This window comes from Hylaeus volcanicus, chromosome 4 (assembly GCF_026283585.1).
Source record: "Hylaeus volcanicus isolate JK05 chromosome 4, UHH_iyHylVolc1.0_haploid, whole genome shotgun sequence".
NCBI lineage: Eukaryota > Metazoa > Arthropoda > Insecta > Hymenoptera > Colletidae > Hylaeus > Hylaeus volcanicus.
This window is the reverse complement of record NC_071979.1, coordinates 12,176,346-12,203,826: the sequence shown is the minus strand read 5'-3', so window position 1 is coordinate 12,203,826 and position 27,481 is coordinate 12,176,346. Positions and strand designations below refer to the sequence as shown.

The 27,481-nt window shown below is 32.7% G+C and overlaps 2 protein-coding genes across 9 annotated transcripts; both read right to left on the bottom strand.

Annotated features, from left to right (window-relative positions):
• Nucleotides 1-1,181: 1,181 nt before the first annotated feature.
• LOC128875575 (uncharacterized) lies at nucleotides 1,182-6,550 on the bottom strand. Of its 3 annotated transcripts, none has more exons than XM_054121264.1 (4): nucleotides 6,229-6,550; nucleotides 5,927-6,108; nucleotides 4,403-4,561; nucleotides 1,182-4,158 (listed from the first exon to the last, which is right to left on the bottom strand). In XM_054121264.1, exons 2-4 carry the CDS (start codon nucleotides 6,101-6,103, stop codon nucleotides 2,341-2,343), a joined length of 2,154 nt encoding a protein of 717 aa, XP_053977239.1. In that variant the 5' UTR covers nucleotides 6,104-6,108; nucleotides 6,229-6,550; the 3' UTR covers nucleotides 1,182-2,340. The 3 variants fall into 3 exon arrangements, with proteins under 3 accessions (XP_053977239.1, XP_053977241.1, XP_053977240.1); XM_054121266.1 differs by lacking the exon at nucleotides 6,229-6,550 and adding an exon at nucleotides 4,940-5,150 and having other exon boundaries at nucleotides 5,927-6,068; XM_054121265.1 differs by lacking the exon at nucleotides 6,229-6,550 and adding an exon at nucleotides 5,014-5,150 and having other exon boundaries at nucleotides 5,927-6,068.
• Nucleotides 6,551-8,619: 2,069 nt separating this feature from the next.
• LOC128874999 (aminopeptidase N-like) lies at nucleotides 8,620-23,550 on the bottom strand. Of its 6 annotated transcripts, none has more exons than XM_054120265.1 (15): nucleotides 23,150-23,550; nucleotides 22,254-22,335; nucleotides 21,656-21,906; nucleotides 20,050-20,256; nucleotides 19,817-19,972; nucleotides 19,002-19,328; nucleotides 17,374-17,524; nucleotides 17,172-17,298; nucleotides 16,018-16,108; nucleotides 14,091-14,274; nucleotides 12,820-13,027; nucleotides 11,385-11,662; nucleotides 10,841-11,040; nucleotides 10,199-10,375; nucleotides 8,620-9,615 (listed from the first exon to the last, which is right to left on the bottom strand). In XM_054120265.1, the coding sequence occupies exons 1-15, from the start codon at nucleotides 23,533-23,535 to the stop codon at nucleotides 9,168-9,170; spliced, it is 3,273 nt and encodes a 1,090-aa protein (XP_053976240.1). In that variant the 5' UTR covers nucleotides 23,536-23,550; the 3' UTR covers nucleotides 8,620-9,167. The 6 variants fall into 6 exon arrangements, with proteins under 6 accessions (XP_053976240.1, XP_053976241.1, XP_053976244.1 ...); XM_054120266.1 differs by having other exon boundaries at nucleotides 23,249-23,387; XM_054120269.1 differs by having other exon boundaries at nucleotides 23,238-23,378.
• Nucleotides 23,551-27,481: the final 3,931 nt, after the last annotated feature.

The following is a 27,481-nucleotide window of genomic DNA, read 5'->3' as shown; positions in this document are numbered from 1 at the left end:
ATGTGCAAACTATGCATGTAAGTTTAACGCATCTTACAAATTATCCGATGCAAACGTTTATCGAAGATGTGTATTGAACTCTATATTTTAACAAGCAATATATGATTAAAGATTAACAAAAATTATTCAAGTAGTCGTTTAATTTAATTGGAATTAAGTATTTTTTCTTATTTTATTATCTACATGTAATATAATTATATTCGAGTTTTACATGGAAAGTGTAATTGTATTCTGATTAGAATTTTCACGAACTATATTCATATTCAGCACGCGTATACAGATACATATACAAGTTTTATGACTGATATATGCATGATTGTACATTTCGAATGACATTGCATGTTTTGGTTACAGAATTTTAGTAAAAGTTATATAAGTTTTACAGATGCCGTATTGTCATTAAAATACTACATACATATATTTTACACGATCTCTCGTTATTCATACATACGCGTAAAAGATTTCCCACAATGGCGTAGGAATAATTCACTCACGATTATATATGTATGATATCGATTATACATTATACACATCTGTATGTATCATAATTGCGCATCATAACAGAACTAAATGTTTTACAAAAAAGTAGAATATTACCATTAAGAACCTTGTTTAAATAAAGGAATAATATCGATTTACACCAAACATTTTGGCATCTCGAACTTTTAATAAAGTACATTTGAGAAACATCCGTGATTATTACTATATTTTGAACTCGTAAATGTAACATGTAGTTAAATTTATTGCCGTTTTGCGCTTCACTAACTTCCTTCGATTGAACAAAAATTAGAGGATTACGTTAATGAGAATTGTAATTTACTCATATCGATTGTATGTATACATGCCGTAGTGTACATTATACGGCCAATCAAATTACTAGTTATAAATAAACATGGCTGTTTTTCTTTAGTCGGTCTTTGTCCTCTGCACAGTGTCAAGAGCATATTGAATATATCATATACCTCGGAATAGGTTACAATTACTTGTATTTACTTAGACGATATGTTCTATGTAATTAACGTAAAATGTGACGAAAGTAGGATACATAACTGCATAGTTTGATATAATTATGCATTTCTTTATAATTTCGTAAAATTATGTTATACATAGAACGATAATAAATTGATTAAACAAAGAGGTATAAGATCAAAATGTTGACAGAAATTCTAGAAACTGTGGAAGTATACTAAACACATTTATTACGGAAGAAAATAATATAACATATGTATATTTATCAATATATATGTATACATAAATTTATGTAGAAAATATTTGAATATTATCATAATAAACAATCCACTGATATTACATTGATCAGCAACTGTATATTCTTAAAAATATTACAATTGAATATATAGAACAAATTTCATTTGCTTAGATTTGATTATCTATAAAAATCCCTGTAAATTTAATAGTTCCACAGTCGCTGCTGTTAGAATACAAACTATTACACTGGGTTACAATTTCATTGCTGCCATAAAGTTATCTCTTAAAAGAAAGATAGTAAAGAATACAATATTAATACAAATGATAAATAAATCATATAAAATATATAATTCTTAATGTTATCCAGTAACAACCCGCGAAATATTGAGGTATCTACATCGTTATAAATGACACATTTACAATTTCTCATGTATAGTTTAAAAAATGAATTACATTTTTACTAAAAACGATAACAGAAATTTAAAAATCTCAAGTAATTATACACATTATTTGTAAATAAAAAAAGGACCTGTTCTGCAAACGAAATAAATCACTGTGTACATGTACATATATACATATACACACACAACATGCGTATCTACATGCATGTTGATTTTTATCCATACGTACATCAAATATTCAAATAACACCTGTGCATAAAAAAATATTTACATTACAAAAATTGTTATTTTTAATTTATGATTAATTTACTTAACGATTTTATAACTTTATAAAATATTAAAATACTAGATATTATTGAAATAATTTTAAATTTTAGATATACAATTGTAACAAACATAAGAGTATTATCATTTTATACTATCTTACATAAGTATTCTCTTTCCAATTAAGAAATTTATTTCTATTTAAAATAGTATTTAATACACGTATGGATGTATTTAATGCGAATGGAAATTATGGCCCAAGAAATAAAAAAATATATCTTGATTTCTTTTGGAAGTCAAGGAACTGTATAAGTTCATTTACGGCTACCTTTCATATACAAATACTTTTGTATTCAAAATATGCACTTCTATATAATACACAAAATTCATTACACGTTCATTTGTATCTCTTTAACGCCAAACGCTTTGGTCATTAATCTAACTATCTTTGTACAAAATCTAATATTTGTCATTGTTTATTAATAATAGTCGATGCTTCTAGTGTACCAACATCTGGCGTAAAATATTTTTTACGATTTCGTACATCTTGCGATGGCGCCGTTCTAATTTGAATATGGCAAACAGTGTTTGCATTTTCTTTTGCATCACTAATAACACCATTCTGCTTTTTAGAAACAGTAACTTTCTCTGGATAAGTGCAACTCTTCCTTTTAAGACCCCAACCATCCTGCTTTATCGGGGCTACCGATGAACGTGTTTTGCGAGGTTGATAATCTGGTGTTGCTTGCATTTTTTCCAGAGCAGTACGTAGAGGCAACAAGCCGACTGCAAATGGAATTTCAGTATTTGACGTGTATTCCAATAAATCCATCCTATTTTCAAAATCTTCTGGAAAATCTGACATATCTCCCCATAATGATCGATTTATATGCTCCAATGTATTTAATTTAGGCAATGTAAAAATAGAGTCGATCTCTGTTGTTTCCAATATGTCACATTTTATTGTATTCATTATTTTTGTAGTTTGTTCATCTTTTTCTTTGCTAGATATTGTACAGGTAGGTTTATTATTTCTTTTTACAATTAGTTTTGCGGTATTTTTACGAGAATTATTAAATGTTTTTTTATTGGCTTGTGTTATATTATTAATACTTTGCTCTGGAACTTTATGGTCAGTGTCTTTTATTTTACGTTTACGTTTGGCACATAACACCACTTTATTCGAACCATTCGATTTTTTTAATTGTTTTTCTCTTCCATGATATTCTCTAACAGTTTCATTGTTATTTATAGTTTCCTCTATCTCCTGATGATTTAATCGCGAACTTCTTCGTAATATTGGTTTTATACAATCTGAATGTTCAGAATTTTCTAGATTTAATTCTTTTTTATTTATATTATCTTTCTGGTTATCGAATTCAATAATGTGGTCGAGTTCCTTCGATTCATTTAATGTGTGTTGTTCATTTAATTTAACGCCCACTATAGATTGAATATTTTCAGTACTTAAACTTATAATATATTCAGCACTTTCCATATCTAACGAGGTTAAAAGTGTAACTGGTATATCATTAGCGGACGGTTCATCTAATAAATCTATACAGTCGGTAGATGGTGGACTTTGTATTACATTATTTACATCTGTAAGTTTAGTTTTTATTTCATCTATTGATTTACGTCTCTTATGAGTGTAAACTTTAATGCATTTTCCTACTTTATTAGGAACATCAATACCTTCGAAGTTATATTGTGCAAAATCTTTTTCAATTTGCTGAATGCAAGTTTGCGATAGAGACATTGAACCTTCTTCACATTCGTCGATATCCGAAAGATCACAGCATTGTTCATATAAAATAGGTTTTAATGCATCATTTGTACACATTACACCACGACTTATACTACTTTCGGAGCACCTGTTCGACGCTTCTTTTATTTCATAATTTTTCGATGGAGTTAAGTTATGATTTTCTATCGATTTTACAGAACTTGGTACTGAAAATGGTGTGTCCTTTTGTCCTACATTAGTATCTAGATCTTGCGAGTCTTCGTATAACATATGCTCCATTTCTTGTTCTGGAGTATCAATGATAATATTACTTTCAAAAAATTTATTTTCACTCAATTCCACATTACTACTGTTTTCATTACAAAGTAAAAAGCACTCATCTTTGTCAAGTTCATCACATTTTACATGAATGTAATCTTTATTATATTTATTCTTTCTAACCTTTGATTCTGTAATCCTTTTGTCGGTATTTGTATTGCCATCGATATTTATTATATTGGAAGTCATCATGGCATTAACTATAGTTGTCAATTCCTTAACCTGTATATACATAGAATAATAATATTATTATTAATAAATGGGTAGACTAAATACAAATATGTACTTATAACAAACATTCACAGAAATTAATCTGTTACAAATATGGATATGTATATCCAGTTATTCAATGTAATATGTAGTAAAAGATTAGTAACACATATTTTCAAAATTTTGATGTAACTGTTCCTCATCACTACATATTTTACATCTTGAATGATTATATCACATTATTTGAAATACTCACCTTATATGTTTTCGTGGCAGCTAATAGAGATGATAATAACTGACGAGGAATTACAGTTTCTCCACAGTACATAAATTCGACCATGGCCTTCAAGATTTCAAAGCTTAGATCTTTCAGAAATATAATTGGTTCTCGACCCAAATCATGCTGTAGAATTTCCTGTTACATCAAAAAATTAAGCAAACAAAATGTATTAATAGATACAGGTTTGCTCTGCTTAAAGATTCACATGAAAATGAATGGATGATTCTTTTAAGTTCTAATTTTGTTCTAAATTACTTCTTAGATTCGTTGCACACATGTAGTGATAGTAAAGATCACTTGTAATAGCATTAAATATTTTATAGTAATATGTTGTAACAAAATCTTCATAAATGAATTTTTAATAATAATAGTTATGTAATATAACAATATTGCATTGTTAAAAAGGAAAGTTTCATAAGTGGGAACTTGCATAAATTCATTCATGCATTTGTCCTTCACTATATTTACACCTGTTATTTTACTATTATGGATGAATAAAAATATTACACGCACCCTGAAGAAAATTATTTACACTTCTGTGTATCTACTTTATTACTTTGAGTTCATACAAATTAGTTCTCTAATACCTTTCTATGGAATAGGTGTTCTTCATAAGCTGTGAAAAGTATGCCCAACAAACATGGTATCTTCAAATGTTTGTAAATAAATAAGGAAATTCCAATATATAAGGCTTTCTTTACTTTATATGAATTTTACATAATCCCTGTAAAATTGTTCTCTCATAAGTATTCAGTATCTTTTAATTACAAAATTGATTTAGTACGTATTACATCTTAATTATAAGTTTATTATAAATTAATTCTATATACATTCACGAATATATAAATTAACAATAGAATAAAAAAAGAGAAAGTTTGTTTCTAGAACTTTGAAGCTACAAACATAACACGAAAAGATAGTATTTTCTTGATTAAACAGCTTTTAAAAATAAACATCATATCATACTATTATCATGAAAAGAACACGGAGTAAAATAATTATACTAATTCTACATACTTCTTCAAAGAATGAAATATTAATTTATACAGGGTGGAGTAGCTAATCTGTTACATAGCAATAATTTCCTAATTTTGTTGATACAAAAAAATCTTTGAGGAAAAAGTTACAAAAAAAAAAAATGTATGTACTTATAATTCAACGAATAGGCATAACATATTTAGTACATAAGATAACAAAATCAATATTTTCAATTTTATAAAACTATCTATAATCTAAAGTAATAGGTTACATTTGTTTTATCAATTTTATCTTCATAAAAGTTTCAAGATACAAATTTTGTTGAAGTTGTTCAACTAATAAAGTGAAATAATTATATGGAAACTAAATAACGCTTGAATATTAAATGTAGAATGTATAATTTGAAATTAAAATGGATAATACAGCATTACATAACATCCTCTAGATGTTTATATATATGTAAAAATGGCAAATTTTGATGCTCTGTATTTGTAGAATCATAAATATGTTTGCTAAACATACCTCAAAATATGTACTATTCGATGCTAAAACCATTTTGTGAACACGAAGTTTTTGTTCTTCACAGACGAGTGTAACATCAACAAATGCTTGACGTGCGAACAGTTCACTAAATTTCTCTGTAACATATCCTGCATGACCAGCCCATTGCAGGACACAAGTTTTAGAGTCCTCAACCATTATGCCTGTAAATTGAAATTTGGGAAATTATTACTCCAGCAAAATAAACTGAACAATTAATGAAATGGATGAATCGCACAGTCCACTTTAGCTATTAGTTTAATGGTACTCGAAAAAATACATACCAAAATACGATTAAAACGTTGATCTTCTTCTGTCAAGTGTGGTTTTAAAAAAAGCACTGAAACCTTTGGTTAAATGTGTGCGATTAGTTCTGTTCGACGACGAATAATGATGTCGCGCGCTTATACATTTTCTATTGAGTTTCATCAAACACCACCGCGAGTGTCGGTTCGTAAGATCGATGATTTTATACAACATTTGCCTATTAAAGCGTTAAAATGTACAAAAACAGGACGTAAACGAAACTCAAAAATTAGCCATCTCATATCGCAATATAGATGCTCTACCTTGGCTTAGAAGTACGTTCTTCCGATGTTGTACACTTCTACTACACTAGTCAAGTCAAAACGCGTCAGCGCGTCACAGAGGCACAGTGACTTGTGATTGGTTGGAAGACATTGGTGACTTTAATCCACCAATTGAAAATCGAAACGCACTTTGCAATATACGTGAACCGTGACGTAATAGATGTATTGTTTAGTATAGATTAATGGAAATTTATGGTGGAATGGCCAAGTTCGTGTTTGAATCTCGTTTCTAATTTAACCACACGTTACAATTAATATTGCCAAGGTATGGTAGCTATCAGGGCCGATTTTAGCAATATTGGCGCCCAAGGCAAGATTATCGTGGCGCCCCTTCAGGGGTATATACAGGGTGTCCCAAAAATGTTAGAGGTCATTGAAAGGGGTGGTTCGGGAGGTGATTTGAAACAACTTTTTTCTTAGCGAAAATGTCCGAGGCTTTGTTAAGGAGATATTAAACGAAAACCCCGACCAATCAGAGCGCGAGTATGCCGGTTGAACGTAGGCTACGCGATAGGCGGCCGCGCTCATACGCTACCGCAGGCGCTCCAACGGTATACGCGCGCTCTGAATGGTCAGTGTTTTCGGTTAATATCTCCTCAACGAAGTCTCAGACAACATTTTCGCTAAGGAAAAAGTTGTTTCAAATCTCCACCCGAACCACCCCTTTCAAGGTGTTACAACATTTTTGGGATATCCTGTATATCGGTATATTCGTATATTAGGGACACCGAACTGCGACGCCCCCAAAAATTTGGCGCCCCGGACGGTTGCCCCCCCTCCCCCCCAATGCCGGCCCAGGTAACTATGTTCACGATGGTTCACGGTGATGCTTCTAAGAAGACGCATCCGCATTAAGAATCATGAATCGGGCCTAAAAAAATGACTGAGTTTCGTCTCTATAAAAATACAATGTGATCACCAAACTATTAGTATAGACCAGTACAGACTGTAGTATACACTGACATCGGAAAGTATTAGGATAAAGTGTTAACAAAATGATTAGTTTCCAGATACTTTAAACAATTATCTGTAATGAAGAAATACTCAAACGCTTCTCCATTACTTTTTACGCATTTTATAGAACGCTTTTTAACTGTTTTCATTACATAATTATAGTGATCTTTTGTTATTGTTGGAAATTGCGGTCTTATAACTAACTAATGATTTTTTTACCACTTTACCCTAATACTTTTTTTTCGCAGAATAACGAAATGATTCAATCTACGCAACAAAAAATATGCATTTCCGTTTGAAAATGCAACTATAACAATATATAAAGAACATAAATGAATATTGTATTCTACGCAATTTCTTATAAGTTTAATTAATATTCTATATTAAGGGGGGAGTCTGGTCCAGCTAATGTATTTTTCTAATGCATATAATTTCCAGGTATAATTAATTTTTGTTATTGAAACTTGTTTTATATGTAAAGGGACGTTGAAAGAAGAAAATTTGACAGTGTAGATTTAATTTGAATGTATACATATACATATACATATACATATACATAGATATAGTAGTCGCAAGGAAAGGATTCGGTGAAAACGGTGGGACCCATAGCTCATCAAATTTTTATCCGATTCACTTGATTCAATGCTTAAATTGAAGGTAATTAAGTTTATATGCGTATGAACTTCGACTCTTAATGAATTATTATTATAGCATAAAGTTATTGCAAAATAACGGCCAACATGTATCGTTCATTTTCATGTTTTTTGCCGCCATTTCTCCAATTAACAATTTTTTTTTGCAAATTGAGATTCATACGCATTTTACGTACCTACTAAAGAAAAAAATTTTCTGATTTTACCTATCAGATGTTTTGTGACTAGTTATCTATACATGTACACATTCAAATTAAATCTACACTGTCAAATTTTCTTTTTTCAACGTCCCTTTATATGTAAAAAAAGTTTCAATGCCAAAAACTAATTATATCTGGAAATTATATGCATTAGAAAAATACATTAGCTGGACCAGACTACCCCCTTAAAGCCAAAACGATTTAACACTTTGTCTTTAATAAGTTTCTATTAGAAATATTAGAAATGTTTATAGGGGTTAAAAATAAAATAACTCGACTATTTGTAATCTTAGATTTATTACATTACTCTGAATATTCTAATCATTTCGACAACAATTAAGCTGGTATAAACAACAAATAAAAATTGAAACAGAATCTGTAACATTAGAAAAACTTATTAGACTTTTATCATTCGCAATTAACGCAACTATATTACTTTTTCTATGGACTCAAATATTGTATAAATATTTTGCAGCAGTTACAGATTTGCAAAAGTTCTGTGTCTATGATAAATAAACAAAATGTAGACTATAAATCCATATTATAATCAAACTTTAACGATATCCGAAGAGCTTTGTACATTTTCGTAATTTCAATTACAGTGTATTTTCATCTAGTAGATCTATTTATTAATAACAGTAATGACAATAAACTGAAAATTATTCGTGTACCTAAAACCCCAACCATTGGAAACTCATTACGGAATATAACTTAAAAAAAAAACGCTTCGGAAATTTGTAAATTATTTTGTCTATCTACGTTGTTTGTGTTTTGTATCCATTTTCCAAATTAAATCGAACGATTCTTTTTTATCTTACAATAAAAATCATTGCGGTGGTGGTGGATTTGTTCCAGGATTTAGCTTATTCTTTGAGCAAATTTTTAGTAATTCTTCTTCCGGCAAATTTTTAGTGAGCCAATCATCGATCACCGGAAGATTCTTTTCGCTCCATTTTGTTTCTTCCTTGATGATTATGAGAGCGTCTTGAATAATATGCTTGGCCGTGTCGAATTCCTCGTTGCGGTCCATGTACAAATCGTTAACCATGTCTAAACCTTCTTGAGTGTTGAACGAGGACGTTGCCGAATTTATTATGCCATCCCAGAGATGCTTCTTGGTCTTAAATCTCTCTTTTACAGTGTCCCAATGGTCGTTCAAGAAATTGAAGAGAGTCGTGTACCCAGCCGTCCCACCGGTTAACATAGTGAAGATCAACTGAATGTCAGAGTCCGTAAAGTTCCCATTTTGGTCCAATATCGTCACGTTCAACAATCTGCGGTGTTATTATTAACATTAATAATATTCATCGGGTACAGTTAGAAGATCGTATTACGCGTTGGTTAACGCGTAAGTAATATTTATATAAAAGTTTCGTTTATGTATTGTAGATTAAGCGTCGTTATTCGAGGATATGTTTGGTTTAAAAAATAATGATATCCAATAGTCTGTTCTATTTTATTCCCAAATATTACGAATACTTTAGGATACTTCAATATATGTATAATTTATCATGTTTTTTTCGTCGATTTATGTATGATACATATGAACTTTTGTAATTGACAAACATAGAAAGTTTGGAATTTATAAACTGTTGTTTGTAGGTATGTAAAAAATAAATGTGCTCTATGTTGAATAAAAATGGAATAACATCTCTTTTAAATCGTAAATTCTTTCATAAAATTATTAAAAATATCGATTCTTCTTGTACCTACATACGAATTCTTGTAAGTGATAAACATAGATATTTTCTAATTTATAAGTTGTTGTTTGTAGGTATGTAAAAAACAAATGTGCTCTATGTTGAATAAAAATGGAAAAACAAAGAAAATATTGTATAATGTAGAAAAACTCGGTACCTTTCAATTTTATTGGTATTTTGAGGACAACCAGCTAGGGATTTTAATAGATACGTGCGTTCATTTTGTTTCCTCTCTGGACTATTCTGTGGAAAGTTTATTACACGCTGAAGTCCAAATTCCCACTCTGCGTCGGTACCCCATTTGAACACCGGACAAAGAACTTCATTGGCTACTCTAGAAAATCAAAAAATATAATTCTATTAATATAAGAATTCTATTTAACGGACTGTGACGTTCGTAACATATCGTGGCCAACCAACGTTTGGAGACTCGTCATAAAACGACCATTGATGGAAGTCTGGATTTTTATCCTGACAAAAAATTCAAAAGAATTTCAAGAGAATTTGAATTAAAATTCGAGAGAACTATCGTGTATGTTGGCTTTCGCTAACACTAAATTAATGCATTGTTAAACCTATAGGTATGGATATTTTGTCTAATTTTATATTCAATTTTTGGCGGAGTATTTGTCATAGAAAAAATTAAAAATTCTGTAAATACTGAAATGTTAATCCTGTCACAGAGAAGAAAATATTTGAAATATTTGAAACTAAACAACGATAATATTCTGATCGATTGTATTTACGGAGTTTATCGATGTTAAAATAAAGACAAAAATCGAATAGGGAAAATACGAACGGATTTCCTTTATCCGGATCCTCGTCGGTTAGCCATTTCTTGTATCGATTTCTTGCTTCGGCAACGCATGGTTCGTAACCAGCACGACAGAGGAAGTTTTTAGTTAAACCACGCATGTGAGTTTTCCAAGATGGTTCGGTAGGTTGCATGGTTTCTTCAAGTTCCGCAGATAAAGGCTCTAGTAAGCTGCGAATATACGCCTGAAGCAGTAATAGTGAGATACATATTGGTTTCTCGTCAATCGTAATCGAAGAAAATTCGCCACGACGTCGTAGAACTCGAAATTAAATAATAAAAATGTAAATTTAAATTTTATTTCGACAAAAATTCAAACTTTTCGGTGTATCGTTTGTCAAGTACTGTATGTTTGTGAAATTTGTAAACATTTTTAGCACGGGTGCCTTCTGCTTCAAACGATTTGTATTAATTAAAAATGGCAATAATTTTCTCTCATTGTTTCACGGTAACCCAATATAATTGCAAACAAATTTACGGCATGACTTAGTAAACGAGACACGTTGGAGGAAGTAAGCGTTAAGTTTACCTCAAATTTAGGATAAACATCGGATCCCTCGATACGTCTTCCAATATGATCGATCATCATGAACATGGGTTCCCAAACCACGTGGCTCCTTTCCTTTTTCAAGAAGAGTGTCATGTCCAATGCGATTTCAAAGCAGAGCTCTCCAGCGTACGCTAAATTCCACGAGTCGTGCAAGAGTTTCGCTCTCGTTAGAACGGGAATCTTTTCACGATTGGGACCTTGCAAAAATTGCGATAGCATTTCCCAATTGCAAGAATCGTAGTTCACCGGGAATATTCCTGCAAAATTATTTATCTCGATTTACGATCGTATTTGCGATCTTATTTGAGGATGTATGATTTGTCTTTTACAAATACTATATACGCGTCATCAAATTTGATACAAGTTTTATATGTAAAACTTCGATACGTATTCTTAATCATTATTATCTCTTTGACCGCAGGACGATTTTTCCTGGAAATTCTGAGAGGCGTAGAGTTGTGAATTTTAAACAAATATAAGCTTATAGGGAATGAGAAGACGGAACTTTTTTATATTTACAATTTGTTCAAAGGACGCTTAGTTACAAAAACAAATATTAAAAACTTAAAAGACCCTTTTCTTGAGATCTCTTAATGGTCTGATCTTGTTGCTGTTGTCTTAAAGAAGAATAAAACAACAGTCGAACTATCGAATTTAAAAAAAATATCACCTTATAGAGAATGACAAAACGAAACTTTTTTATATTTATGGTTCACTTATACGACGTTTAGTTTCATAGATAAAAATTGAAAACTTATACAGACTTTTTTCCTAAAATTCAATTTTTCCAACGAACTTTTAACTTTTCAATTTTTATTATCGAAACTAAGCGTGCTATAAATAAATTGTAAATATGAAAAAGTTTTGTCTCATCATCCTCTATAAGTTGATATTTTAAAAAAATTTACGAAGAATTCGTAGTACACTTGTTTGAATCTCCATCTGATATTACGTTAAGAACATTTTCAAGTAATAAAGTGAAATTACTCGTTACCGATTAGGTTCAGGACTAATAAAGGTCGATACTTTATTATTTAGAATTCGATACTCTATCATATTTTTGTACAAGAAATATACCATTCCATTTGAAACACTGAAGGCCACCTTCAATTCTCAGAAAGTAGTACAAATACGAAAGATCTATATACCTGGTTACATTGCACACAAAAAACAGTATAAATTTTTCCTCTTTCATTTTTTTTGTCATGTGTACCATTTACAAGAAAAACGTTGGCTAGTAATAGCCTGAACACCCTGTATATACATTTTCATTGAAATATTATATTAATTGCAGCAGTTCGAACGATTTCGTGATTGCTGTATTTCTTGTTTGTATTTTATAAATATACATTTAATAACTTTTTCAAACGAAGACATAAAACGTTTAATTATAAATTTCTTCGTTTCTACGTACCTATTTCCTCAGGATTCACGATGATAAAATTGTTTTCGTCGGCGATGTCCGGGATAGTGAAATTTTTCGGTTCATCTGCCTTTGTCAACCATAAAGGACACGGCTTGTGAAATTCTAATTTGTCTTGCGACATCATGACTATTGGTATGTCCCACTGATAGGAAACTCTAGCAGTGGAGGCTGGCGGAGCTTCTCTGAGATAGACTTTCTATAAACGTGTTCATTAATAATGTAATACATTAAGTAAGTATGCAGCTCCGTACGTACACACCATGTACGTACATATTATGGTTAATTACATTAATAAAAAAACAATTAGACGATAGATGAAGATCAATAGAAAGTTGACACTATCGTTAATTATGTATTTAATGTAAATATTTATTTATTTGATCGTTTCTTTAACGATATTCGAATAACGCAATCTCAGGAATTTGGATACTGGTTAAAGTAATCTCTTCAAAGCTGTACGGACGACGATATGTAAATTTGACTCACAATCAAGGTTATATCACTCGTGGAATTTTTATTTCGATTGCAGTATACTTAATTAAAAATGACTGCAATAGGTTTTCTAAAGATAGCCGGTATTTTTTTTCTATCTTCAAGGGCAGACATCTTTTCATTCAATTATCCTGCCCGTTTGAGAAATTGCACATCCGTCCGGTTTAGTTCACACTTACATGTAGCTTTAGGTTTCATCGAAAAAGATTTCTTTTCTTTTATAGAAGAATGCAACGATGTGTGTTCACATGCACGTAGAAAATATGCAATTTTTATAAAGTACGAAAATGTGCAAATGTACCGAATGTCGTAAGATATAAAAATAAAGTTTGAGAATATTTGAACGAATAGCTAGGATGAATTAATTCGACACAAACATATTACAGTAATTTCACGGTTTGAATGATTAATTATTTCATTAGTGGATCGAGGACAAATCGCTGTAGTTTTGTTGTTTGGATGATCAATTGATAACGTTATGTCGGCCAGATGCCAGATAACACGACGCGCACTCGATCCTGTTGGATTTTATAGAATGTTTAATATAATTGTGCGCATTTGAAAATTTTCCAAAACTACTGATCTACTATTCCATCCGAGACTATGCAGAAGGAGCTTGATTCGAACAGCTCACGAATAAATTCTGCACAGTGTTTCCTCCAAGACGGGGCTTTATCCGTGGGAAAATCACGTCATTGTTTCGGTTTTTACGACCCTGGGGGGAAACCGCTTTTGTTCGATAAGATTACGAATGCAGGTACACGTACCTGGTTAAGTATAATCGTTTTAGTTTCATAATCGCGAATGGCCGTGACCAAAGGCACTCTATCTCGATTGATCCATGGTCCCGCGATGCTGTCGATCGTCATTCCCGCTGGTAAATTGTCCGTTTTATTCGCGACGTCGTTTAATATGCTGTAGAAGTCATCCGCAAAGTCCAGCCGTGGATTTCTGAAACAACGCATTCAACAGGTACATTAAATCGGATCGGGATCGATCGCAAAAGACGAATAGCCGGGAAGCAATGTTTTTCAACGATTTTAGAAAGCACAATTTCAAAGAAGTCGCAGGCGTTCAGTTTAAAAATGAACAGCGAGGGAGCGAAAAATTAACTCTCGACATAATTTCTAATTTTATACGGTGGCGATAGACATATTTTCTTATTACGACGTTGACTGTGAAAGTAGAGAAAGCTGTTAAAAGAAATATATTGTAGTATCGCGCCCCCCATACTCAAGAATAACGAGTCAAACAAGAACACGAATTATAGGGTGCGGGATTGGTCATGTAAGTAAAGCGGTCGACTATGGATCCGAGGATCGTGGATTCGAATCTCCGTGCCTTGTTTTTCGTGGAGACTTTTACATCATATATTTTCTGTGCACGGTGTTTCCCACTTTTCCGCCAAGATTACAAGAGCATGATCTACAAGTGAAAACAAGACAAAAATGTTAGACGAAGTTTGTTTATAAACGCTTTGTTACGATATTATAAGCAAATATTGAATGTGACTTCTTGTTATGGGGAACGCTAAAACTTCTCGACTTCTACTTATGGAGAACGCTAAAACAGAAGGTGTACATATAAGCAGTAAGTACACGTGAAGAATTAACCCAACGAGTTACAAATTCAGTTGCTGACATACAGCAAGATCCTCTGGAAATTTATAATGTAATACATTCCATGTTACATCGTTGTCAAGTTTGTATCAATGCAGAAGGTGGTCATTTTGAAATGATGGTTTAAAAATTCTCAATGATCCTCGTACGTTAAGAAATGTCTCGTAAGTACAGGCAAAGTAAACACAATCAACGTTACGTATTATTCAGCTTTAAATCTGCTGTTCTACACCTATTCAGGCAGTGATGGGCAAAATCGTAATCGCAAATACGAATACGATTGTAATCGAATGCTTTCGAGTTGTGATTACGAATACGATACAGTGATGAGCAAAATCGTAATCGTAATAGCATCTTTCCGAGTTGTGATTACGAATACGATTACGACCGTATTTTCAAGGTTTACAGCCATAGAAATTCTTTACCTCAAAACCGACTTTAAATACGTGTTCCTCACCCCAAAAAACTTAGAAAACCATACATTCGTCGAAATCAAAAATTAAAAATTTTCTATTAAAATTCATGTCCACAGAGCAAAGTCTAGATAGGGTAACTTTTTAAAAATTTTTTATTTTGACGAAAGCATGGTTTTCTAAGTTTTTTAATGTGAGGAACACGAATCTGAGGTCGGTTTTTAGGTAACAAATTTCTATGGCTGAAAATCTCTAAGAATACGGTCGTATTCGTAATCACAACTCGAAAAGATGCTATTACGATTACTATTGTAATCGTATTCGTAATCGCAACTCGGAAAGATGCGATTACAATCGTATTCGTATTTGCGATTACGATTTTGCCCATCACTGTATTCAGGCTACATTCAATACTTTCCTTCCTACAATATCGTAACAAAGCGTCTATAAACAAACTTCATATAACATTTTTTTCTTCTTTGCACTTGCAGATCATGCTTGTACGATCTTGCCTAATCTTGGTGGCTAATTTTTCGTAGAGACTCCTACGATATGGTCTCTAGCTCGTTCGTGGAAATATGCTATGATTTCTTCCTTTGGATTTGCATTTGCACTCGCATTTTTCGTCTGCTTCCCGGCTAACTAACGGAAGCAATTACTACTCTTTCGGTTCATGTCCAAGGAAATTTCTAACGCCCTCTTGGAACAGTTCCTTGCCGAGAGTGTAGTTGAACATCCGCAATACCAGTTCCACTGCAAGGAGAACGAATTATATAATTAGACGTTGTACAATTAAAAGTATCTTTCCGAATTAGTTACAATGAGTCAGACATTGATTGGCACAGCCAATAATTTCACGAAGATCCGGAAAATAACGATATGATGAATGAATATTCCTTTTTCTTGAATTAGAAATAGATTGTCTAGCTCAGTGTTTCCCAACGTGAAGCCCAAGCCTCACAGACGGGCAATTTGGAAATTTACTCGCTGTGTTTGCTCAGTAATATCCTAGTGATTTCCTCTTAAAACCTATCATTTAAGTTTCTTTATTGAACATTTCCATTTTTAAATATTCAGAATTATGTATACAGGGTGGTCCACCCAATTGTTTCGCCATAACTCCGTTCTTATTGCATTTACGAAAAAATGCCAAAGGAGAAAGATAAATGGTTCGAAGAGCACTACATCGGTAGGCCCTTAAATTTTTTTTTAAATTCTTCTTCAATAAAGACATTTTTTGAAAATATCTCGAAATCCAATAATTTTTTGCCATGGTACCCTAATTATTTTTTACGTAGAATGAACAGAAGAATTGATCTGTGTTAAAAGAAATATGCATTTCTATTTCAAGAAATGGTGCAATTGTTAATTGCATATACACTGCTGCATCTAAAAGAAAATTTAAAGGCCTACCGATGTAGTGTTCTTCGAACCATTTATCTTTCTCTTTTGGCATTTTTTCGTAAATGCAATAATAACGAAGCTATGACTTGAAACAATTGCGTGGGATTACCCTGTATATTATGGGGGGGGGGACCGGCCGCATAAGTATTTTAGAAAATCTTAGGTAGGGCATAGCACAAAAAAAGTTGAGAAACACTGGTCTAGCACCTCAAGTAATAAAATTATACGATAATCTATGGAAACATTGTTTAAAAGTACAGAAAGACAAACTGTATCTGTTTGTTTTTAAATTTGGGTAATATTTTTGTATATATTTTGCAAACAAATCACAGTACATGTTTATATTTTCGAGTACACGGACAATGATATATAATAAAGCAAAATTCTATTGGATTATTTAATCGTAACGTACTTTTTGCCGATGTAGCTTCGTTTCGAATTCCCGCAACTCTCGAGAAAGGCATAGTTTTTCCAAATTCGTAATAAAGAGAATACAACATTGTCATCGGCCACTTTCCTTCCATTTCGTCTGGGTTGATCTGTAACAAGTTCCTTTATTTTTCATCAACTTTCGAGAATGTTTTTTTTTTATTTCGACGAGTCACATTACGTACATCAACCGTCGTCATCGAAGCTAAGAACGAGTTGAGTGCTTTTTTAACACGGTTATCTCTCCACATGGACGTAGTGGTGTATTGACCGATCCACTGATAAATCAGTTCGTAGGCTGTGTTCCATAGGGAAGGTCTGCTTAATTCGCTATCCCTGCGATAAAATTGAATTTTAACAGTTTTTAAAGTAACATTGCCTTTATGCCCAATTGAATTTCATCAATTGATACACTTTTTGACATTTTCGCGACAGTGTCGTATTACTCTTTATGAAAACTAAATTTTCTTTATTGTAACATTACGATATTCGATTATTTATCAAATAAAAAATTGCAAAACGAAACGGGGAAATATTTTTTTCTACAGATAATTTCTGGTTATTTGCATCGAAAAATACCTAGGGGTTGGAATCATTGAAATTGGTAGGGTGGTCTTTAAACTACGCAATTATCGTTGTTTTCTTAACCAGTAATGCACTTGATTGTAATAAATACACTACGCAACAAAATTATCCAAAAAAAATTTTGCCATTCTTCAAACGTGCATAATTCTGTCAATTTTCATTGCATCGGGACAATTTTTCTTTTAATTTGTAGATAACTATTTGTACGATTTTGTTGCATGGTACATATTGGGTTGTCCGGAAAGTCCATGTCGATTCTTGATAGGTGGTACAGGTCAGAATATACAACTGGGGGACACGATTAGGGGGACAGTTCTCCACAATGTCGTGTAGATAGAGTACAAAAAAAATAGCTATTTATGTAAATTGCAAAATTAACAAGAAGAAAACAATCAATCGATAGAAATATTGAGGCAATAAGTATTCGCACAATTGTTTAATTTTTAAAACTTCATTAAAAAAAAGAAATTTACATTAATTTATAAGTACATAATACAAGTATATAATATAAAACTCTACTAGGCATTAAATTAACTAAATTATTAGTTATTCGACGTGGGATCTTCTTTCATTCCTTTATTAGAGCATTTTTTAAGCCTTTTTATGGAAATTTGAGCTTTTCTAATTGGTACAGAGCAATAAACTAATGTGTTTACGTTACAAACTCTACTGTAAATAGTTCGTCATAAGAATCCTACAAATACTTACTGCTTCTATACTTTTACCCACTTTTCGCATTTTTTTTCTTAATTTTACAAATTATAGTAATTAGTAAATATTGTTTGGACTGTATCTATCTTAGAGATTTCCGAGAACATGTAAAATATCATTGATTATAAAAAATAAAGTTAAGAAACTACAATTTCACAGAAAAGTTTTTTGGGAAATTGATCGGTGTACGAATACATTCTATACCCACTGTATACATCCCTTAAAAGGTGGGATAAAATGACACTTATGTAATACAATAAATATATGTTCTTTAATAATACTTATGTAATTTAATAAATGTATATCTTATTTTTTGTAAATTGATTGGTGTACAAATACATTCTACACCCACTGTATATATCCCTTAAAAGGTGGGATAAAATGATACTTATGTAATTCAATAAATATATGTATGTTAAAATTGAAACGTGCCTTTGAATTTTTCTTAAAAATTTGCACGAACTTTCTGAACAACTCAGTACGTATAGTTAAGAAAAGTAATAAAAAATATACATACTCGAATAGCATCAAACCCCAACTGTCGGATCTAGCGGAGCCGTACGATGGGACGGCCACCAAGTCGAGTTTCGGTGAGATGATCGAGTTGTTGAAGTATTCTTGTAAATAATTCATAATTTTGACAACTTTGTCAGGCACGTCCTTCAAGGCTTCCAAATTTTCCTTCGGGCCCCACACCTTAATCTCGAGTTTTCTTCCGTTCATTTCGTTCATTTCTTTTGTGGGCGAGATACTCACGAAATCGGATACCAATAAACCCAACTGATAAGTCGACAGTTGCGGTGTCTTTTCAAAGTGATCCCAGATCAAGTCTGGCATCCCGTTACTGTACAAAAAGTAATAAGGTAATTTTGCTTTGTAAAAACACAGAAAGGATTTTCATTTCGAAAAATAATAACTCGATCGTTCATTGCAACAAATCGATTAACTTCATAAAACAATAAGTTGAGAAATGTGATGAAATGGCCTCTGAAGTAAATTATTTATTATTCAACGGCCACAAAAATTCTGTCGTTTAATGGTGATAATCTCTATTTTCTGAGGCCTGTATAGTTAATCACATTAAATAAATACAAGATACAAGATATTTTGTTATTAGTTATAGTAACATAGTGAGGCTAGAAACAAAAAGGATTGTTCCGACAATCACTTTTTACTACTTATACGATGGGAACATGTCTACATAATGCCTTTCTTGGTAATGAATGTAATAATAAATAGCCAATAAGAGACTAAGAAAATAAAAAAATTAGAAAATCAATGCGAAGAACTGTTTCCTAAATTTAAACGAAACGAACATTACGCGTTACTTACGCCTCGGTACTTTTTTCTAGAGGGGTGCTCGAAAGTGCTGTCATATTCTTCGGGCGCAGGACGCTTAGCTTGAAGGTTGCTTTGTAAAAAGGCTCGTCCATACACGGAAACACCCTCCGAACATGGCTGTCCTTGAGATTCATAGCCACGATGGGACTGAAGAAAAAACAACAATGTAGAAGATGTTACATTTTCGCCAGATGTGGTGGTGAAAGCATTTTAATTGTAATTACTGTTTCTCCCCGTTGAAGTTAACGTATTCGCGTTTGAAGAAACCAGTTGTTTCATTGGTGGCGAGGCTACCAGTAAAACTCATAGACACTTCGCAACTGCTGCCTGCCTCCAACATCCGCTCGAGGTGGAAGACGAAGAAAGGTTCCCTTGAGTCAGGCGGTTCGACATGCGTGACGCGTACGTCCATCAGAGGCAAGCCCTTCTCCCTTTTTTTTAACAATAATGTAACAATTCATCGGTTTTAATGAATATTTCTTCGGAACTACTTCTACAGATCTACAGATATTCTCCCTTTTTTTTTTAACAATAATGTAACAATTCATGGGGTTTAATGAATACTTCTTCGGAATAGTTTCTACAGATTCAATCAGTGCAGCAAAATTTACATTTTGCATTGAATTAAAGAAGTGTTTCCTTTATCCTTGACCACTGATCGTTTCTGGAACAGGTAGGTGAAATTCAGTTCAATTGTAAAAGTGCTTCGTACTAAATCAATGGAATATACAAGATGTTCCAAAAATGTTGAAGATCCTTGAAAGGGATGATTCAGGGGGTGATTCGAAACAATTTTTTGCTTAGCGAAAATGTTGTCCGAGGCTTCGTTAAGAAGATTGTTTTGTTTGTTGAGTTTATAGCAGTGATGGGCAAAATCGTAATCGCAAATACGAATACGATTGTAATCGAATGTTTTCGAGTTGTGATTACGACCGTATTTTTAAAGGTTTACAGCCATAGAAATTCTTTACCTCAAAACCGACATCAGATTCGTGGTCTTCACATTAAAGAACTTAGAATAATGAAAAGAAAATTGAATTGCTTTTTTCTTATCACTGATGAGACATTAAATATAATTTATTCTCTAATGCACCACAAATTGAATATACAAACATAAGTGATCTTCGTTAATAGACTCGTAACTTTATTTAGATACTTATTCCAATTCAGGAAGTGTTCACATACTTTTCAGCGGCAGTGTATATACACGTAATTTTATATATTTTTTTTATTTATATTAAAATCTTTATTTATAGACCCTCCTTATAATCTATTAGGGGGTGGGGAGGGGGGCAGAAAGTAATGTCGTTTCTTTTACATTAATTTCAAACAAATGTACAACAAGATTTATTTTTAATCAATTATGTAATCGCCCTCGTTATCAACGACCATTCTATACTGTGTGACCTGCTATATACTGTGCAAATTTTCAATATCTGATCGATAAAAATCAATTGGTATACAATGAGCTGATAAATGATAAACAAGCATTGACATTCACAGAAACGACATTACTTTCTGGTCCTTCTAATACATTCCGAGTAAAAATTCAACTGGGTTGTAAAAGCTTTCCTTGCTATCTTCTCCGAGTGATAGAGACTTCAATATCGTTTAATAATAATTACAGTTAATATACACCAATCTGCAAATTAAGTGGCCTACACTTTGGTATAAAGAGAAGTAGTACGAGTTAGGGGAAAATCTCAGAGAGGTTTTGAATGTTGAAAGTAACATTGAAAAGTAATAGTTATGTAGAAATGAAAGTATATGGAAAAGTTTATTCTTATTTCGATCTAATTTTCCAGATATTCGGTGACGTTGGTAACTTACCTCTCCTCTAGCGACGGTTCTACGATTCTAACATTGCAATCTGTGATTGTAAGGTCCGGTTGAACGTGTAAAGCAATTACGTTGCTCGTATCCATCCAAGTGACGTTTACCTTGACACGACCATTGTATTTGTTGTCTCCGATAAAAGGTTCAAGTTCCAGGTGATAGCTAGTCGGGGTCTTCAGTAACGTGCCTTCACGCAGATTGTAGAAGAGTAGACGGGGTGGGCCTATAGTTCGCTTCCATTGCGACTAATAAACAAAACACCGTTTCACGAGCAATCATTTTATTTCTGCTATTTCTCATACTTCAATTATTATACATCTTTCCCATTTTGGTTTTTATAATATTACAACATGTCTACGTATCACGCGTAAAAATTAATTCGGTGCCTTTCTAAGGTAAACGTATCATTTATTTATTAAGAACAACCTTGCAACTTTTAATTTTCCCTCATTGTCAGTCACACATTTCGAGAGAGCACACGAGAGTGCGTGTTCGTTTTTGTTCGATTTATACGGTTTTCCGATCTTTCGTGTAAATTGAGGGAGAGATGTATCTAATCGTGTTAAAATCGGTATAGAAATTTATCACATACACGAGGGAAAGCTTCGGTATTCTGTGGCAGTGCCAGAATAAGGAAAAGTCCCGCAATTGATGCTATCCACCTCATAGTTTTCCTGCAGAGTAAGTCGATGCGATTATTAAAATAAATTTCGATAACTAAGGGCGTTACAAAGAATTCAATTAAATATAACGTATGCCTATGAGTCGAATGTTTTGATTTAAGGACTATCCAATTAAACGCTAAGAATTCGTATCTGTTAAATGGTACACTGCAATGAAAAGTTGAATCCATGGAATATCCCAATCTTTTTACTCTGTTTTTTATTTTTATTTTTATTTTGCGCAATTGGCCACATATATGAACGTTTAGTTTTTTATCAATACAATTACTGTCAATAATAAAAAGAACAAAAATTTGATAATAACAAAAAAAAATCGCTCCTAAAGAAGTTATATACGACTGAGTTTTACTAAGACACTAATATTGTTTGAGAATCAACAAAAACTATCCAATTAAACGGTACGAATTCGCATCATGATTTATTAACTGACACATTGCAATCAAAATTCTAACCCACTGAATATCTCTGTTTTTTACCCTATTATTTTTTTTTTTTAGATACGATTGAGTTTTACCAAGAAACTGATATTACTCGAGAATCAATAAAAGCTATCCAATTAAACGGTACGAATTTGGATCATGATTTAAGAACTGATGCATTGCAATAAAAATTCAAACCCATCGAGTATCCCGGTTTGTTCACTCTATTTATTTTATATTTTTAAATACGACTGAGTTTTACCAAGGCACTGATATTATTCGAGAATCAACAGACGAACTACACGGTATCGTTTCATTCTATGATTCGGGAATCACCGTTGCTGCACTCCGACGTACTTCGCGATTCTTAATCAATAGGTCCGTACTTGCATACGGTAGGAAACGATCTGACCGTAGCTATTCTAAGAATCCCGAATTGTCGTCGTCTAAGACTACTTTGATCCGAGTTATCACCGTTGTTTGACCTTGATACCGTGGGCCGTATACGAAAGATTTCCTCTTGCGAAACGAAAGGACCGCGTAGGTACGCGGTCGTTCGCGAACTGTCCCCTAGGTTTAATCCTCTTCTCGACCGAACGAGGCTAACGATGACAGAAAGAAACGAAAAAGAAAAAAGGCACGAAAAGTATAACAGGGAGCACAGAAAACGTGAACGACCACGTGACGGTGGTTCCTCGTGTCGGATTGGACTCCGAAGCACGGATTCAAACCGTTTAGATCCACTTAGCCGCGTAATCTGTAGATCGTCCATTATCCAATTCCATCAGGCAGACGTCACAAAAGGACATAATCACAACGGTATCCGCTGGTGACGGGTGGGAAGCGCAGCGTCAATGGCCAATCCCGAAAACATCAATGGGAAATTGAGATGCCACAAGCGACTCGGTGAACCTCCCGCCCCCTGGTACCATTCTTGGCGCCATTGTAACCAGTTTAAGCATGAAAAGCCACCAATCCAGATCCAGGCTCAACGTCTGTTTCCGATTCGGCGTCAATTAGAACCGATAGAGTGTTTTGTGTACGAGTTTCTTGCCTGGCTTGCGCCAGAACTGGGTCACTCGTGCCATTCGACGATATCTTTTTTACGTCTTTCGGGGAGGCTCCGAAGACCACCCTGCGCCGACCAGTTCTCGGAAGCTGGTCATTCTGATCGAATTGTGTCGGACGATCCAGAGCGGCGATTCATTCCGCACCTCCTACTAATGTTGTTGTCGTTCCGAACGTGCCTCACAATTCAACCACTTAGACTCTCGCCAACGAACTAGTATTTTTTTATCATATTAACATGACGACGTTTCAACGATTACATGTTACGATACTCTTCAGGTGTACCATACTCTTGGAAACGATCGTACAGCAAATCTATAGCTATAATTAATACTATAAAGAGGTAAAGTTTTTTTTTTTGTTTGCTTGTATGTATTGGGTTGTCCAGAAAGTTCGTGTCAATTTTTAAGAAAAATTCAAAGGCACATTTGAATTTTGATATATATTTATTGAATTATATAAGTACCATTTTGTTCCACGACCTTTCCACCTTTTAAGGGATGCACCCATGTTAATTGTTTTCAACCATTCCAATATAAACAGACGTGTACCACCTATCAAAAGTCGGCATGGACTTTCCAGACAAAGTAATAGGAAGTAATTTCCGGAACTACTGAATCGATTTTAAAAATTTTTTCAGTAATACATAGAAAGCTACACTATCCCCGAATAACATAGGCTATGTTTTACTTCGATGAAAATACATTCTCAATTTAAGATCTCGAAATTTATAAATCAAGTAACGCTTTTCTTCCGACTTGATTTATAAATTTCTTCTGATTTTTATTTTGAAAATGGAAAATAATCACTAGTTTACAGCCAAAATGTACATTCAATGCCACAATTTTTTCCTTATGTATTTTGGCCTATTAAACTCTAAAATCGCAATGAAAAATTTTTCTATGGATAGGTTTTTTTTATATGAATTTTTTTCGATTTTCTTCTGAGATACTTTCACATTTTAGGCCATATCTCGAGTTAGAAACATCCGATTGAGTCGTACAAGGTGCCATATTAAAGGTAATCGAATTTCCAACAATTGCTTTTCACATTGTTTTCCAATCGGTTTAATAGTTACGGGCCAATATATATAAAATTTCAATTTTTTCGGCTAAAATAGAACACCAAAAATTTCTTCCATCGGCATGCAAAAATAGAGATTGTCAAATTATGTCGAGTTTCTTATTGTTTATGTATAGATAGCTCTTTTACGAAGAACACAAGCTTTTGTTGAAGAAAATCTATGGATAAATACCGGAGTTAGGAACAATTGATTTAAGATACAAAAATTCCAATTTTACTCTGTTTTTGTATTTTTCTCCTATTTATACAAGAAACGTTTATTTAATTCATTTCGATCAGAAAAAATTCCAATTTTACTCTGTTTTTGTATTTTCTCCTATTTATATAGGAAACGTTTATTTAATTAATTTCGATTAGAAATAATTTTGACCTTTGCTTTGTCTTCTGTTCATCTTCGGGTTCGTTTCTCTGATGAGGAAGCAAATGTAGTCTCTCAACATTCTTTCATCCCAATATCCTTGATCTTGGCGAAACCTTTCACCGTGTTCGTCACTTACATCGCCAGGATTCTTCGGGAAAAAATCCAAGCGAGAATGTAAAAAATGAATTCTGAGCGACATATTTATGTCTGTTGAAATTAAAATAGAAATTAAATGTACAAATCTTTTCATTTTGTCAAATCAAATAGAATAACAATATATATTCCATACCCATTTTTATATAATTTATCAGTAAATCTTCGACAACTTTCTTATAATAAGAATAAGAATAAGAAAAATTTCACCAAGATATCAAAACTATTGAGCAGCGCTATCAAGGATATTGGGATGAAAAAATGTTGGGTCTGTACGTAAACAGTGTGCGATTTATACGTAAGTAATAAGGAACTGGACATAATTTGACAGTCTCTATTTTTACATAGCGATGGATGAAATTTTTGTGTTCTATTTTAGCAGAAAAAATCGAAGTTTCTCATATATGTTGGCCTGTAACACTTACACTATTAAACCGATTGGAAAACAATGTTAAAAGCAATTGTTGGAAATTCGATTACCTTTAATATGGCATCTTGCACGACTGAATCTGACGTTTCTACCTCGAGATATGGTCTAAAATGTGAATCTCAGAAGAAAATCGAAAAAAGATTTAAAAATTCATATAAAAAAACCTATCCATAGAAAAATTTTTCATTGCCATTTTCGAGTTTAGCAGGCCAAAATACATAAGAAAAAAATTGTGGCATTGAATGTACTTTTTTTTTTTAGTTTGTAAATTAGCGTAATTCACAGAGAAATGAATTATTAGGTCACGACATAATTCGTCATTAATATTTACATTTAAAAATCTATCTCTACATTATACCCAGTTAAATGCGTTTAGCTGTTACAAAGTACTTAACTACATACTTATATAAACACAATAGTAATTATTGCACATACGTGAATAAGAATAGTGAAATCGCGGGGCGCAGGTAGTCATCGAATAAAAATATTAGAATCGTGTTAGAATATTTACGAAAATACGAACCGAACGATACTACAATGGAAGAACAATATGAATCGTTAGAAATGAGATTAAATAAAACGTGGCTAAATGTAATATTATGATATTACAAGTAACAAGATGTAACAGAGATAAGAAAAGATAAAAATAATTCTTTTCTAATGGGAACCAAGAGATACAATAATGATTCTAGTTAGATATTTCTATCCTAAATTCTACTCTCTTATGAATTACTTAACAATGGTATTCTTATTCCTACTACAGAGTCTATGTCAACAAAGACTACGACCTACTACTAAGGTTGTAACTTAAAATTAATTTCTTTTATTTATTCCTTCTATTCTCTTTGGTCTTTTTTCTTGCATCTAGAATAATTTTCATCCACTTTACTCCGGTACCTATATCGTCTAAAATTATGATTAGTTAGAGTAAAGAACAATTCAATACTCTACTCACGTAGTAAAGATACCAAGATAGGGATACAATTATTTTATATCGAAAAAATGACTTTTATTTGTAACTAAGACAAACAATTTGGACCGTCTCTCCTGTGGTACATATTCGTTTAAAAATCTACTCGTTCAAGTTTTCGCTTTCTTTTGTCCTAAGAACGTAAATAAAGAGAAATAATCAGAGAAGAGTATTATGCATTTCGTAGCTTTCAACTTCCCTTACTATTTTCTCAATCGAAAGATTTTTTTTTCCTTGTCTGTTTTATGTCGCATCGACTACAAGGTCATTAGCGACAGAACTATTTGCGATTATTTATATCTTAGAATATATATTGATGTTTTAGAGGAAGTCTATTGTATTTCTGATGTGGTCTTGCACTGTTAGGGCTGAGTCTGGTTTGATTCCGTATTTTTTCCTTTTCTGTTATATTTCTTTACATTCGTATAATAGATGGTTTACTGTTAGACGATGGGTTTGGCAAAAATGACATTTGGAGGGTTCGGTTTTAGTGACGAGGTAGTCGTTGGTGATTTTCGTATGGCCAATTCTTAGTCGAGACAATACAGATTTTTCTTTCCTGTTGAGGTTTATAGTTGGTATTTGCTGATAGAAGTTCTGGATGATGTTGTGAATTTTTGATATGTTGGTTGTGGTCCAAATTTTATTCCAGT